Raw genomic sequence first — 15,122 nt, forward strand, 5'->3', positions numbered from 1 at the left:
ATTGTGAACTTGATGAAAAAGAAAAACAAACAAAAAACAGCATATAACAGCCGATAATTGCACTGAAGGTTAGCTATTTATGTGATGCCTTGGGTTTAGTGACAGAGTTGGTGATGAAGTACCACGAAAATGCTAAATCGGGAAGCTCTGTTTAAAAAAGAGAAGATGGCAAAAGAGACATTTCGCATTGTTGAGATGAGAATTTTTGAAGTTTGTGTTTAATACCGAAGGGTGAAAGAAATGGAGACAATGGTTAATGAGCCAAATGTGCGTAGAAACTCTGTGAAGGGAAGTTTTGTACAGAAAGACTTGAAGACCTGAGTGATAATTTGGCACTTGTGCCATTCCCCAAACCGCCATCATGTTGGTTAACTCATGGTTAAATTCAACCATTAGGCTTCTGCTTCTGAGCAGGAGCACCTTGAAATGCAAGTTCTCCTAGCTTTAGCAGAAAGAGAGAGTTCTTTGCTTGTTTATCCTTTATGATTTGTTGTTGAGTTTGTTTTGTAGTTGTTCCTTTGCTTTACTTGCTTGTTGACTGGTGGGTGTTGTGAATTTAAAATGCACTGCAACACCTCTGATCTTACTGTCTATAAATGTAGGATGACCTTGATTGAGATCAGATTTACTGTTACATTCCTTCCCCTTGCTCAGTAATTGCAGCTTGTCTTTTTTCAAAAACAAATAGCAAGAAAAATTGTCAAGAAATACTTTTCTTTGAAGGGACCTAGTGCTAACACTGCCAAATGAAAATGTGCCCTGGAAAGTTTTAATCTGAAGCAAACTACTGTAGTTAGAGTTTGCAGACATCTGAAATGATGGTTTTTTTCTAATGAAAGTGCTCAAACCTCATCTTTGTAAGCAGTAGCATATTTTAAACTAGTTGTGCTATTTTTTTTTCGTCTTTCCTTATGTCTTAATAGCTCTCAGTTCATTATAGTAACTAAAATGTGTGTGTAAAATGTCTTTTCCAAAATTTCTGGTAAAAGCATTCACCTTGTTTTGATCGCCTACTATCAGAGAGTGGACACGTACTGCATATTTCCATCTCCTGAAGTATTGTGGGGAGGGTTTGCTGTAGGTGTTGTACATCCGCTGTGACATTCAGCAGGTAATATCCAATCTGTCCATCTTGGTCCCAGAACTGGAGGAAGTTACTGCAATCAAAATGAAAGGAAGAATAGTAAACCTTTTGCTTATGTTTATTTTGTTAATGTTGCAGAGACTAGGACTTGGCGGCTGATATCTGCCTTGAGTAATAATAAGGATGAGGGTGGCTTGCATCTTGATGCTTGGCCACTTTCTCACGTGATTTGGTATAGATTGGAGAGGAATAATCAAAGGCAGCCTGGACAAACAGTAATAGTCTGAATTCTGTAAAGTATTCCAGTAAATGAATATTCTGGGCCGTAACAGCAGCGGATGTCCATGGAAACCTGTCACATGAGGGACAGAAATATAACCTAACCAAAGGGACTATGGTGCCTGTCCTGGAAGCATTTGCTTTTTGTGGAAATGCTACAAAAACAGTGCCACTGCTTATTGCTGCTGTGTTGTAGGAGGTGCCAAAAGGGTGGGAGGAAAGGATGTACCTGCCACCATAACTCACTGTAGCGCCTTTGCACACACCGTTGAAGAATGATGTCTGCGAAGTACATGTGCTTGCTACTTAGCAAACGTGGGGGGAGGAAAATATGAATTTTTCATGACACCTTTTACTTTGCTAGGATTCTCTTTAACATGTTTTACTCCAGGCTTTTTTTACTTCATTTTTCATTTTGTGCTCTGAAGTCGCTGATTGATTGCTGCGTCTGATTTCAGTGTACCTGCAGGCATCGTACCTGAGCTACTCCCTGATCCTGCTTTCTCTTTTTGTTCATTAAACTTTTTCAGCAGAATAAGATATTATTGCTTTATTGTGCAGTGTCTCCACCTGGTTTGATGTGAAAGAAAAGCACATTCCTGGAATAACTAACACATTCTTAGATCATAATTTTTCTCCTCTTCAAATAGCTGCTGAGAAAAGGCATTGAGCATTAGGCAAAAAATGAAGCGTGTTTATCACCACCTACACGCTGAGCTTTTGCAGAGAGCTTCCCCTGTGAGTAGACCGTGAAAGAGTGAGAGCAACTGCTTCAAACGTGTAGTCCATCCCACATGTGGTTTGTGGTAAACACATAACAAGCACTTGGGGCGTTTTTCTCATTTCCTTTAACCTAAAAGCAGTCCTGCTTCAAAATTTAGCCTTCATGGTTTCTCTCTTTCATATAACTTCCACAGATACGACATGTTCATCAGTTGTAAATGTTTTTTAGAATAATATTCCTCCCTTTTTTGTCTAGATATGATGCCAAAATGGATTGATTTTCCGTGGTAGTAGTTTTGTGGATTCATGAAATAAGTAATGAACTACTTTAGGAATTGCAGTTATTTATTTATTTTTTTCCATTTCTTGCAGATGTGATCCATACAGTTGGGCCGATAGCAAGAGGGCATCTCACTGACACTCATAAAGAAAACTTGGCAAGTTGCTATAAATCCTCTCTGAAACTGGCAAAAGAAAACAGCATCAGATCACTTGTAAGTACTGTGTGGGAACCTAATTTGAATCATTGTTTCCTTGCGTTAGGGTAATTATTGATACAACAACAGAATTTCAGGAGGAATTCTTCATGCATGTAATATGAAAAAGTAGGTGTTTGCCCACAAAAGTTGCTAGGCAAAGAAAAAGGTAGAGATGGCTTTAGATGGGGCTCTATGGAGGCGATGGAAGGGGACAGTGATATAGTCCTCACATGGTCCCCATGCCACAGAGTGTGCAGCCTCAGCCTCTCCGTACCGTGTGCAGGGGATGTCTGTGCAGTTGTGGGTGCACAGTTGGCCATGAGTTCTGGCCAACCGTTATGTGGGTGAAATAAAATCACTCTGCAGATGGGAGTTCAATGTGATATAAGTCCTCGTAGTTCTGCTATTGTGAACAACCAGGGATCTGGCTTTAGCTATCTTTATTTTATCTTGTTGTGATGATAATAGATTGTTTTGCTCTTACCTAAAGAGGAAGGTTGTAAGGAAGCTATTTCTCAATAAGTGACCATCTAGGAAAAGTGTAACATTATTATGGCAGAATTTGGGAAGAAGACAGAATCTGGTAGAGGAAGTCAAACCAACATTACTCAAAGAATAAAAATGAAAGAAAAACAAGAAAATATTGTTTCTTTAATTGTTTCAAATAGAGCGTAATTGTTTACCATGGCTTGGTAAAACATTTTTTAGCAAAAAATTACCTGCAAACTAATCCAACTTTGAAGTACCATGGGCAGATAAATGCTTTTATGCGTATGCTAATTCCCTCCTCTAGTTCTGCAGTTAATTCTCCATTTGTTAGGGAATTTATAGTGATGTGAACTTTATGAGATGGATTTTTAGAATGGTTAAAAGTACTCTTTAGCTAAGTGGACTTTTCTGTTATAATATATTCAGTCTGTATGTAATTATTGGAGTGATGTACAGCTTATTTCGTAAAGACCGGATTTTACCCAGAAAGGAAGATTCTGACATTCTATATATTCATCTAATATTGATCTAGTGATATGGGGTTTTGATTTTCTCTGGTGGCACAAATACCAGACACTCAAGTTCAGATTACTTGTGCACAAGGAATGTTATCTAGCAAAGCATCGTTAGGTTAATTTAACTGAACTCTACTATCTTTCAAATCCACTGCCGAGAGTGGATTATAAATCACATTTTTGTACCAATCCAGTGAGGATTTGAGTTGTTACAGATCTAGGACTGCTTAATTCACTTTATAATGATTTAAGCTATTTGCTATAGGGGTGCTGGATTAATTCCCTTGTCTGTCCAAAGGGCAGGTGGCTGCTGTGTATGGAGGGGAATGCTGAAGGCTCACACTTAGACACTTCGGACAGTATTCCTTTCAGCACTTGTTACTCTTCTGTTCTGTAGGATGGAGTCATTTTTTTTCCCTTCCACAGCTCTGTTTACTCTCCAGCTCTGCAGCTTGGATTCTGTAGCTCCAACCGTAGCAGCTGAACTTTTCATTCTGGATAGCTATACATTCCCTAAGTGTGTAAAGGAAAAGGAAGTTATCACCTGAGCATGACATTGCCTTTGAGGAGAAGAGCATAGGAGATGCAGGACTTCTAGGCTGAGTTACGTGTGGCATACTGAGACAAAATGGGTAAATATGGTGTAGTTTTTTCTTGGAATGAACTGTGCTTTTCATACCTTTCCTGCTAAAAATGTCCTCTCTTTACTTGCCGAATTTTGTCCAGTGAGCCTTCCTTGTCATTATCCAGCCTCTAAAGAGAGGTGACACCAAATAGCTGTTAATCGGTTACAATTTTTAGTTTACTTTTAATACTATGCACATAAATGAGAAGTGAAAGCAGCCTCTGAGGATGTTTTGAACTCTTCTCCAGGACTTTTTATGCATGCAGAGGCATTAATGTCCTGCTGTGATTCCCATCATTGAAGGCAGTAAGGTTTTGGTGCTATTGTGCCCATGTACATTCTTGTTCCTGCCTTTGGGCAATTACATACTGCTTCTGGGCCATTCAGATCAGTGAAGGAAAAAAAGAAAAAGGAAAAAAAAAGTGGTGTGAAAAAAGAAAACATTGCAATGTAAGAAAGGAAAATTAGCAGTAGGCATTGGTCATCACTAGCAATGCTCGTATCTGTAATGCTTCAGTAATGTGTGGACGTTCTAGGTGGTAGCTTTGTATGTGAACGTTGTTCTGCTTGTGGGTTTCATGTATTTCACAAAAAAATAGCTTGGTATTCTAGGAGGAAAAAATGACTATGAGAGAAACTATCCATGGATGATTTCCTTGCTGGTTAGGAGCTGTTGACTCTGCACCTGTTCAAGATAAAAACAAACAACAAAAAGCCATCACCCAGAATGGCAGGACACAGCTGCACAAGCTGAGCAGGAGCCAAGAGCCATTCATTCATACCAGCATTAAGAAGCTTAGCAAGCAATATAGATTTTAAAGTCCACATGACTGATTGTGAACTGTTCTGAAAAGCCTCAAGTCTAGTGATTTCAGCAATGCTTTGGGGAGTGAAGGCTACTTGAAGGTCTACCCTAATGAACAGATCAAGCCTGGAGCAAAGTAAGATGTATAATTCATTCAATTAAGGAGCAGTAGATTACTGCAAGTCAGAAGAGAAGAATACAAAGTTCAATTGGGTTTTACAAGATCCAATATAGTAGACATAGTTGGTAGGGAATGGAAATGAAGGAAAAATAAAACCACCACAAAACCCTACGGATTTTTGGTGCTTGTAGAGAGTGCATAAGTAATTATGACTCAAATAAGCAACATAAAAATGCAGACAGGATTGCGGCAACAGATGTATTTGCAATAGGGAACTGAAGGGGGAAATAGATGGTCGCCCACAGAAAATAAGGGAGAGAAGATCAGCAGTGCTTATTGATGGCAAATATTGGTTGCTGCTTAGAATGAAATGTGTGTGGGTAGGCAAGAGGAAACTAAAAATCTTTGATATAGGTACTGAGTAAAAACAGTATAAGAGGTATTGGTGATAGCAAGCTGTGTTGTGCTAAAAGAATTAGCTTCAGCGACAAAGCTGTCAGGTTTAGCAAGTGGAGAAGGAAGGGTGTATGCAATGTGAATGTGTTACCTACCTTTGAAACAGAAAAAAACGAGCAAGTCTAGAAAGACATGCAAAAATAGTTTAAAAAAAACCAACAAAACAACAAATAAAACTCTATTCAAATGGTTTTGAATGTGAATCATGTCATAGGATTTAGAATTGCTGGAGGCATTATGAATGAGAAGTTGTGATGAATGGCAATGTATCAAGTTGGACAGAAGTGTGCAAGGTGACTAAGGGTGCACCGCTAAGCACAGTTTAATTTAACATCTTTATTAATGATTTTTGAAGAGTACATAAACAGCTCATTAATTACATTTACAAATGATGCTACATTAGGCAGCGTTGCAAACACTAGAAAAGGACAGAGATATATGATGACAATTGATTACAGAGTGTGCGAATAGAACCTCCTCTAGCATCCTCTACAGCACCAGAAGGAAAACTACCTTCACTTCAGTGGAAGATAGTTCAGAAGCAGAGCTGACAGCTACAGAGGAGCTCAGAATAGGAAAAGTTGTGATAGCATATGGTGGGGAAGAATAACCCAGTTCACAGACAGTCAAAGGGAGAAGAGTACTGGAAAACTTGCTTAATGAGGAAATGGTCTTGAATAATAAGCCTCAAATTAGATACACTTAGAGTGAATTGTTTTGTTTTGCTATTATATATTATTGAGCTGCCTACAGAGAAATGATGGATGCCACAGATGTGGTCGTTTTTGTTCCAAATGGGCTGGGGAGACCAGGAATAACATTATGAGTAGCTCAGAACTAACTTATATGTGTGTGTATACGTGTATTTACATCTGAGAAAGAGATCCTTACCATGGTCTTGACAGACTATGCAAATTGTTAAATGCAGTGTTATGGCAGAGGGGAAAGAGAAGAATCTCATTGTGTGCGTGACAAAATGACAGCTAACTGGTGTAGCTGATGCTAATTTGTGTTGTTTGCCTGGAAATCTTGGATGCATGGATCAGAGCAACTCTGTTAACTCTTGGGGGAGTGCTGAAATCTCATCTGAAAATGTTGGTATCTGCATTAAAAAAAAAAACCTGTGATGGGTAAAAGCAGAAATGAGATGAGGGAATATAATGAAATGCCAGCACAATTGCCAAAGTTCATAATTCACCAGCAGTCCAGCCACGGGCAAGAATTTGCATAGCCATTATGGCAGAGGAGCATCAGGATCAAACTTGATCGTCCATGGAATTGTTGAGAGAGAAATCAAACGGCCCCTGACATTTGTCTCCTGCCTCTTTTATGTTCCACGTGACATTTCCAGTGTCACATCGGCTATTTTAAATCTCTATTAGGTCAGCTATTCCATCTAGCTTTTTGGTTACCAAAGTGTTTGTACTCATTATCTGCTAATCCCAAAAACATGCATTGCTTTTTCGTCTGTGCCTGTTGGTGTAGCTGTGCCCACTGTGGGATAGTTGTGCTGTTCTCTGACTGTTTATGTTCTCTTTGGCTATGGATGAACCTTTTGTGCTGGATGAGTCTATCATGTGTACAGCCCCCTTGTGAAGGGGATACTTACACCGCTGTTTCTGTGTAGCTCCACTTAAGTTGTTACAATTTAGTGGGGAAAAAACTATTTAAGGTCCTACAAGGTGTTTATTTTAGAAACAAACAGCGTGTACACAAATTGATTTTTAAATATACAGAATAATATCTTATTGTTGGAATATCTAACGCATTACTAGCAGATGCTGTCCTGCATCAATTATATCTCCACTGTCTGATTGACTGGGAAGATGTTAAGGGCACCAAATCTTTGCAGAAAGGAGCAGAGGTAAAAATATTCCAATAGATGACTTTTCCATTGCTTGTTTCTGTTTCCTAAGTAGGAATCTTGCAGGCCAATTAACTGTTGGCTTATTAGGCAGACCAGGGGATCTGTAATCACTATTCTCAAGGATTAAATTGGCCTGATGTTTACACATTGTTTGAGATTATTTACTTGATGAGTTCTGACTTTGCTGGAGGACCTCCTGCTCTGCTGAGCTTTGCATACGCTGCTTCAAAGCCATTTGGTATCCTGGAACTGCTCTCTACACGGAGCACTTCCCCACCACGTACTTCATTCAGGCTTTGCTGTAGTTAGACAGAAAACTAAAAATGAAATAATGCTGTGGATTATTGAGGTTGGGATCAGCCAAAAATGGCTCAGCACGTTTGCAGGAAAAGGCAGTGCTGGTCCTCATCAGAAGTCAGAAGGCTTCCTCTGCTCCAGTGCAAAAACAGAGGAACTGTGTTGTGGGCTGTAGCTCTACAGATCTGGGACCAGCAGTGCAATTTTCAGGATCGCTTCCTGTTGGCAGGGGTGAACTGTAAAGCTTTAACAAGGAGTTAGACCACACTCTTTGGCCTCTTCCTAAGGGGAGAGTTATGGCTAGCATGGGAGTGAGAGGAAATCCTCAAAGAACACGACTTCATGAGCTGCCAGAAGAGACCTGCTTGCCACCAGCAAGTACATTGACAGGGTTAAATACCAAACACAGATGTTTTCCTATTAGATCCTTAGAGTCAAACCGGGAAGAGCTCAGCATTGCCAGAGTTCAGCCTTGCTAGGCTAGCATGCTCTTGTGTAAAAGAAAAAAAAACACCACCAAAACCCTCAAATGTCCCCATTCTCTTTGCACTAACATGTTTTTGCAGAAGCACAACCTGTTTATTATTTAGAAGATTGCATAAAAATATATTAAGAATGGTTCCTGCCACTTATTAGTTTATAGCACTGCAAAAATAACAAAACTACCCTTTTAATTGCCTTACATATTTGTCCCCATCTATAATCAAGGATTTTTAAATACTTTGCAGTTATGTGGTAATAATCTTGGTATCTGTATTTCCTTGCAACAGTAAGCTGTCCTTCTGGTTAAGGGCGCACTGTATCTTTAAGCTTCCTTTCAATGGAGAGGTGTAGCCACTGTAATGTCAAAATCTTCTATCATAATCCATAGACTTAAACTTTTCGTATCAGTTTTGAAACTTGAGTATTCTCAGCCCCTCTTCCCGTAAACTATAAAAGTAATTAAATAGGAATTGTACTTGAATTGTTAGAAGGTACTTGGAATGGTGTGCTATAAAGTATCAGTCTAATAGACTGTTCTACAGCATTGTCTGTGCCTGTCTTCTCTCAGGATGCAGAGTTATGTTTTAGGGAAAAGTCAAGTTTTGTCTTTTTTATTATAAGAAACTTGCCTTCTGCTTAGTGTGTTACCATGGCGACAAGTTAAGTTTGAAATTCCTCAGGTTGATTTTTATTCTATCTGTTTTTCTGATATACTAAGGCTGCTCCGAAAGTAATGCCTCCTGAGTCATTATGTTGTCCTACAAAGTCAGAGAGGGATGTTGGTGGTATGGCAGTTGAGGCTGAACCTTCCCACCAGTATTCCATTCCATTTTGTTGCTGTGTGACAGATGGCAGCAGAGGGGCGGTCTGATGGAATGATGTCTGACATGGAAATGCATGAGAAGCAAAGGTATGGCATTGAATTCCTCCACATGGAAAAAATGGACTCACTGCTTGCTGACCATTTATGAAGACCAAGCAGTGGCTGTGAGCACAGTGAAGTGGTGGGTGTTGCGTTTGAGAGGTGGTGATAGAGACAGTGGGTCACCTCCAGTGGGTGCAGGTTTTTGAAAGTGAGGCATACAGACTCTTTGTCATTGCTGGTAGAAATGCATCACTAATGGTGGTTGCTATGTTGAAAATAGCGTTCTGTAGCTGAGAATTTTCTATATGAAATAGCGTTATTGTTATATTTGTATCTGTTGTAGTTTCCATGGAATTTAATAGGAGGCATTACTTCTGGAACGGCCTATGTAGATTCATATCCATCAATCAGAAGAGCTGTTTTAGTAGAAAACTTCTGCAGCATCATAAATTCACTTTTTTTAACACTTGTTTAACTTGTAAGCCACAGTAAGACTAATCCTACATTTTCAAACAGCTTAGACATCCTCTTCATTTTTTTATTTACTTTTTTCTCCTCTTAGGTATTTTTTTTCAGATAATATCTTTAATAATTGAAGCTGCTGCATTGATTTTTAACTGGCCATAATAACCAATTCTGCTTTATACATCTGCATCAGTTCAGGATGTTGTGATCTTTTCCTTTGAATGTAGGAATTGCTACAGCTGGTCATAGTTGAGTTAAGCCCAAGTGAATCTGCTGTCAGTTGTTCCATGTTCTCCCAAAGATTTGTGCTGAACGATCTTGGCAGATTCAAGAAACGGGATTGTGATCAATAAGGATTTCACTAAATGAGATGGAATTCAGTTCAGTAAGATCAAGTGTTATTTCTCACACCTAAACAGAAATACTTATTCAACTAAGAAAGGTTATGGAATGAGTGTAGCCTTAGGCAGCGGTTCCTCAGAAAATAAACTGGGCTTTGTGGCTCATCATGTGTTGCTTGTGAGTAATGGTGTGGGGAAAACCAAGAGAGGAGCAGCTGTTGTGTGAGACTTCAATGAGTGAGACTTAGTAGGGTCTCCAGGTGCTACACTGTAGTAAACTGGACTAGCATACCCAATTTTTTAGCCAGAGATGATTAGAAAGCTGGAAAAAAAGCATCAAAAATAGCAAAAGAATGAATTTATAGCCTAGAGAATAGAAGTCTAGAGGTGAGAAGACAGATTTTTAAGAAAATGCATAAAACACTACAGAAAAGTTTAGAAGTTAATGATTATCTGTCTACGAACAGGACAAGAAATAACAATCTGAATTTATAGGAATGGAGTTTTAGGTTGGAAGCTGAGTAATCGTAAAGCAGTGGCAAAGTTGTTTAAGGAAGTTGTGACTGTTATGAAGAGTAAGCTAGATAAATACATTCCCCAAGAAGTCTGTACTTTGAAGGGATTAATCAAAGATTCCTTACCGTATTGCATGATTCCTATTAGAGCTGAGTCTTGCCTAATGCATGTACCAGAGCTGGGGTTGCCATCGCACACAGCTGTGTATAGTGTCTTTGGGTCTGAGATGGGAAAAGGACTGATGATTTGAAGTCATCCCTGGGGTTTGAAGAGTGACCTGTTGTGTTCTAGATGTCTTGGACACAAAGTAAAGGACTGCATCTTGGTGCATGTTGATGCCCTCTAACTACATCCTACCTTTGCTGGTAAATAGAAAGGAATCATAGACCATACACTTCAAAAGTGTACTACTTACAACCTACATAAATTATCTGTTGATCATCCAGGCATCTTGTAGAGCAGTGTGTCCAGCTGGGCTGAAGGTCTGCTGCTCTAACAAAAGGTCTGTGTGTGTTGGTGATCTCTTACTATTTATTTATCCCCATGTTCTTAATGTATTAACTGCTGTTAAACACCAAAAGAGTGAGCTCCAGCAGCCAGGCTGTTGCAGCCTCGTGGAAATCAGCAGATAACCTAGCCCCTATAGAATCTGTCTGTACAATGCAGAATAAGATGGGTCAGTTTATGTCGTAAACCAGCAGAATTCCTTTAAAACAGTTGGATTTAATGCACTTAGTGTTGTTCTGTTCACAAAGTTGTACCATTTTTTTGTTTGTTTGTTTCCTTGCCAGTTTGTTTCTTCTGTCTTGCCAATGAGTTGCTGGGAACGGTTTTCCTGTTGAGATAAATGCTTTTGATTTATGCAGCTCCTGCTATCTGGCTACCCTTTTTGCTCACCATGGAGACTTTTCTACAGACACCAAGAAGATAACTAGCTTAGGGTGTGCATTTAGTGCAAGTAATAACATTGAGGCTTGTGTCCACTTTTTTGAAAAATAATACACTTAAATGTTGCTTCTACCATTGTACACTTGGTTACACATTCAGTGTACATTTCCCCAGAGGAAGCAGACTTGTTTTGTTTCAGCACTGCTTTAATAAGAAGGCTGTGTTATGAGGAAGTCATGATAGTCCACTTTGTTGTTCTGTGATGATGTAGCTGCTCTATAATGTGGTGATTTTGTGATGGAGAAAAGGGAGAAAAAATATTTTGCTTTGGTTTAATGAAACACTGAATATGCATCTCAAACTGAACTTAAGGGAATAAAAAGAAAATGGCTTGTCAAGGAATATATTTTGTAGGTTTGCGTCTGTCATGGGTTTACACTGTGATAATTCACTCTTCACCCCATGGAAATCTTGCACTTAAAAGATTGGAACTTTCTAGAAATGTGGCTATGTGCTTGATAATGACCTGTCTCATTAAGGAAGGACGAAGTTCAAATGTGTTAGGCAACGGACCAATATGCTAGATTCCAGAGACAGCTCATAAAACCTAGGGATTGCTGGAAAGCATACATCATAAGGTGCAGGGAAGATAATTTATGTTTGTCCAGAGGAAATTGTACTGGAAAATCTTCATTTTGATTGAAAAGGAGGGGGGGGGGAAGAGAAGTAATGAAGTAGAAAAGAGGGAAACTTCTTTGCAGATCTCACTTGAATAGCCTGTTCTTGTAATGGAAATTCATAGGCAAAGTTGATGGCGTATAAGAAGTCCTAGCAAAGCCTATAGCTACAGCCATCAGACATACAAAGCCATCATTTCTCTCCTCTCCACTGACACCTTCCCTGTCACCTTGTTTGCAGTCTGTAGGCTTCTTCATAGGGCTCATCTTTGCTGTAAAAGGATGGGTGTAATCCCTGTTAAGACTCATGGGATTCACAGGGAGAGCAGTAATACAAAGTTATAGTTGCAACAGGGTCAAATTCTTTGAAATGGACCGCAGTGACACTCCAGCAGGAACGCAGGGGAGATAAAAATTGCTTATTCACAGGTTTTCCTGCCGCAAGTACCCTCTGTGATGCCTACAGATGTCTGAGGGGCTGCCTGGCAGCGACGTGCCACTATCAGACTTTTTTCCCCTCAACTTAATGACTAGGAAAAGAATGTGTGATGCTGCGTTTTAGCACTGCGTGGTGCTCACAAGGTTCCTGTCACTTGGCATTTTTCATCTGGGAACGTTGAGACTCTTCTGTACAGGCCATGTGTTGTTTTATTTAAACATTGCTTTCACTTGTCTGTACAAAGAGAACAATAACGTAGTATTTCTATCTGCTTTTTTTTCCCCAAAGTCGGTCCGTTTTTCAAATGGCATATTAGAAAAAAAAATAAGGGTTATTTGGAACATTGTGATATTTACATAGCTTATGTAAAGCAAGGAACTGAAAAATTAAAAGTGGAAATCATTTTATCTGTCAGACGGGACATACTTGCCTAGGTTAAAATATGATATTAGAGCGTAATATCTGTTGGGAATCAAAATATATACTGGGAATTAGATTTAAAAAAATAGAAGGGGCATTCTTTCATCAGCCTTATTTGCCAACTCATTAAACGTGTTTTCTCCATATGGCTAATACTCACTTGGAGCTACATGTCTTGTATAGAAATGATATATAATTTCTTAGCTACCTATAAAGAAATAACTGTAATCAGTAGTTGGCTGTAAAAATCATACTCTTACCTAAGAGTTTTTTTTAACTAGTTGCGGTGATGTCGTGTTACTTCTTAAAGCCTTTGTGGTGTAAAACCAACGCAATTTGAATAATCTAACTGAAGTAATAATCCTGATACATCGTACTGTATTATGATGGAACATCTATGTGTATAATTGTTCTCACCCAAGTGTGGAGTACATGAAGTCCGTATTGAAGTGAACAGCTTAAGTAGCCTTATTTTTTTTATTTCAATGCTGAGTTATCAAATCCTGGTGATGCCTGCCTGCCAATTAGGGTTTCATGCTTACCTCATGAAAGCAAGTGAAGAAATTTCAGTATCTGTGGCAATGGAAACTATGCTAAAAAGATGGTGTTGTGGCATCATTTCCTGAGGCTTTCCTCTGCACTACCAAGGGGAGGATTTTTTTTTAAATTGGGGCAATTACAGGTACAGAAATTATTTTTCTCTTAAATCTTTTGCTTCTAAAAAGTGATTTCCTAAATGAAAACTCTATGTCTACACTGCTCACTTCAGCTTTGAATAATATTTTTTAATAAGACCCGCAATACTCTTCAGAATGGAATATAGGAAATATTACATTGTGGGTCATTTTCTAAGGAAAGCAGTCAGCTTACTGCTAGCTGTTTCAGGCTTGTTGGCTTTTATTGCATTATCACACCCTTCTGAGCTTTCTCTTACATATACTGTGTGGGTAAATCCTTATTGTTTAAATCTCTACCTGCATCTATTGCACACAACTGTGCATTTCCAGAAGAGGAGCAGACGTGGTATGAAAATAAATAACCTGGCAAGTAATGTGATTTGAACAAAAAGTGTGGATGGTGTTGGAGCAGAGTTATCCCTCAGTGTGTTCTATTAGCACATTTTATCTTGCTACTGTGCTTTCATTAATATGGTGCAGATCTTTCAGCTGTTGCTGTTCTTGTTTCCTGCATAGAAAACTCCAAGCCCAACAAGTTTTCACATCTATCACTTGTTGTTATTACTTTTTCGAGGAGTTCATCCCTTCTTGAGTATGGCAGAGACAGCCACCCTTTGTGCACATCGTTTTACTGCTATAGTTCTGATGGGACTGGTCCTCCCAGCCTGTAAGTAGGCAATGCTGTTCTAATGCAGCCTCTTTGCGCTCTCTATTGTCTGTCCTTTGTGAGTCCTTTCCTGAGCAGCTTTTCTAACTGGATCACTGCGTATCACTCTTTTGTTTCTTGAAATCAAAGGTGTGGAGATGCAGTGTTTCTTCATACAGCTGCTACTCACAGACATTCCTGTTTGACCTTTTCTTATCTATTCTTCCATTCTCAAATACACCAGGACAAAGTTCGGCAACAAGGACAAGCTCAAGACAAATATAAGTCTTCAAACAGGCAATTTTTCTTTCTTCCTGCTGAATTAATGTCTCCCTTGCTTTCTAATTCCCTTGTTTACTTACTGTGGTACCATGTTTGCTTTCTTTAAAGGACTGTGTCGGAAACATCATATTCTTTCTTACTGCAGTCTTGAATCATTGTGTGTGTTATTGCCTGTAGCTTTGTTCCTTTTAAGTATTTACATGCTGCCCTTCTTTGATCCCTCACAATGTGTTTTATAATGTTAAATTCTGTAGGATATTTATTTATCCATTTCCCTAATCTTCCTCCATCTCCCTTTTGTTCTGTATTTTCACATGTTCTCATTATTACCCCTGTTTAATCCTCGGCAGAATTACCAAGGTGCTTTGACAGAGATGCTGAGTTGAACCAGTGCACTGCATTATATAGAAGTTTCATTAGGGATTGGATACACCTTAACCAGTGGATGCGTAAAGATTTTCTTATTTATCTTGTGCTTTTTTTTTCTTCTTGATCCCAGCACGGAGATGCCAACAGAGGCATAGACGCTGAATTTTTGATGCAATATTAATACCCGAATGTTTATAACTCACCAATTTAGAACATGCAGCTCCCTCTGTTCTTAGGAAAGCGAGCAAGCCTATAGTACTATGTTTAGATATCCAAAGGAAAAAATAAAAAAAAAAATAATCTGCCAAAATAAA

General features: G+C 39.0%; 1 protein-coding gene across 9 annotated transcripts in view; it reads left to right on the plus strand.

The window, feature by feature from the left end:
• MACROD2 (MACRO domain containing 2) overlaps window positions 1-15,122 on the plus strand; it is an 838,556-nt gene that overhangs the window by 474,418 nt on the left and 349,016 nt on the right. For all 9 annotated transcript variants that reach the window (XM_015283424.4, XM_025149218.3, XM_040697783.2 and 6 more), the window contains one exon: window positions 2,459-2,580. In XM_015283424.4, coding sequence (XP_015138910.3) covers window positions 2,459-2,580 — 122 coding nt within the window. The remainder of the gene's footprint in view (window positions 1-2,458; window positions 2,581-15,122) is intronic.

The sequence above is a fragment of the Gallus gallus genome, chromosome 3 (assembly GCF_016699485.2).
Source record: "Gallus gallus isolate bGalGal1 chromosome 3, bGalGal1.mat.broiler.GRCg7b, whole genome shotgun sequence".
NCBI lineage: Eukaryota > Metazoa > Chordata > Aves > Galliformes > Phasianidae > Gallus > Gallus gallus.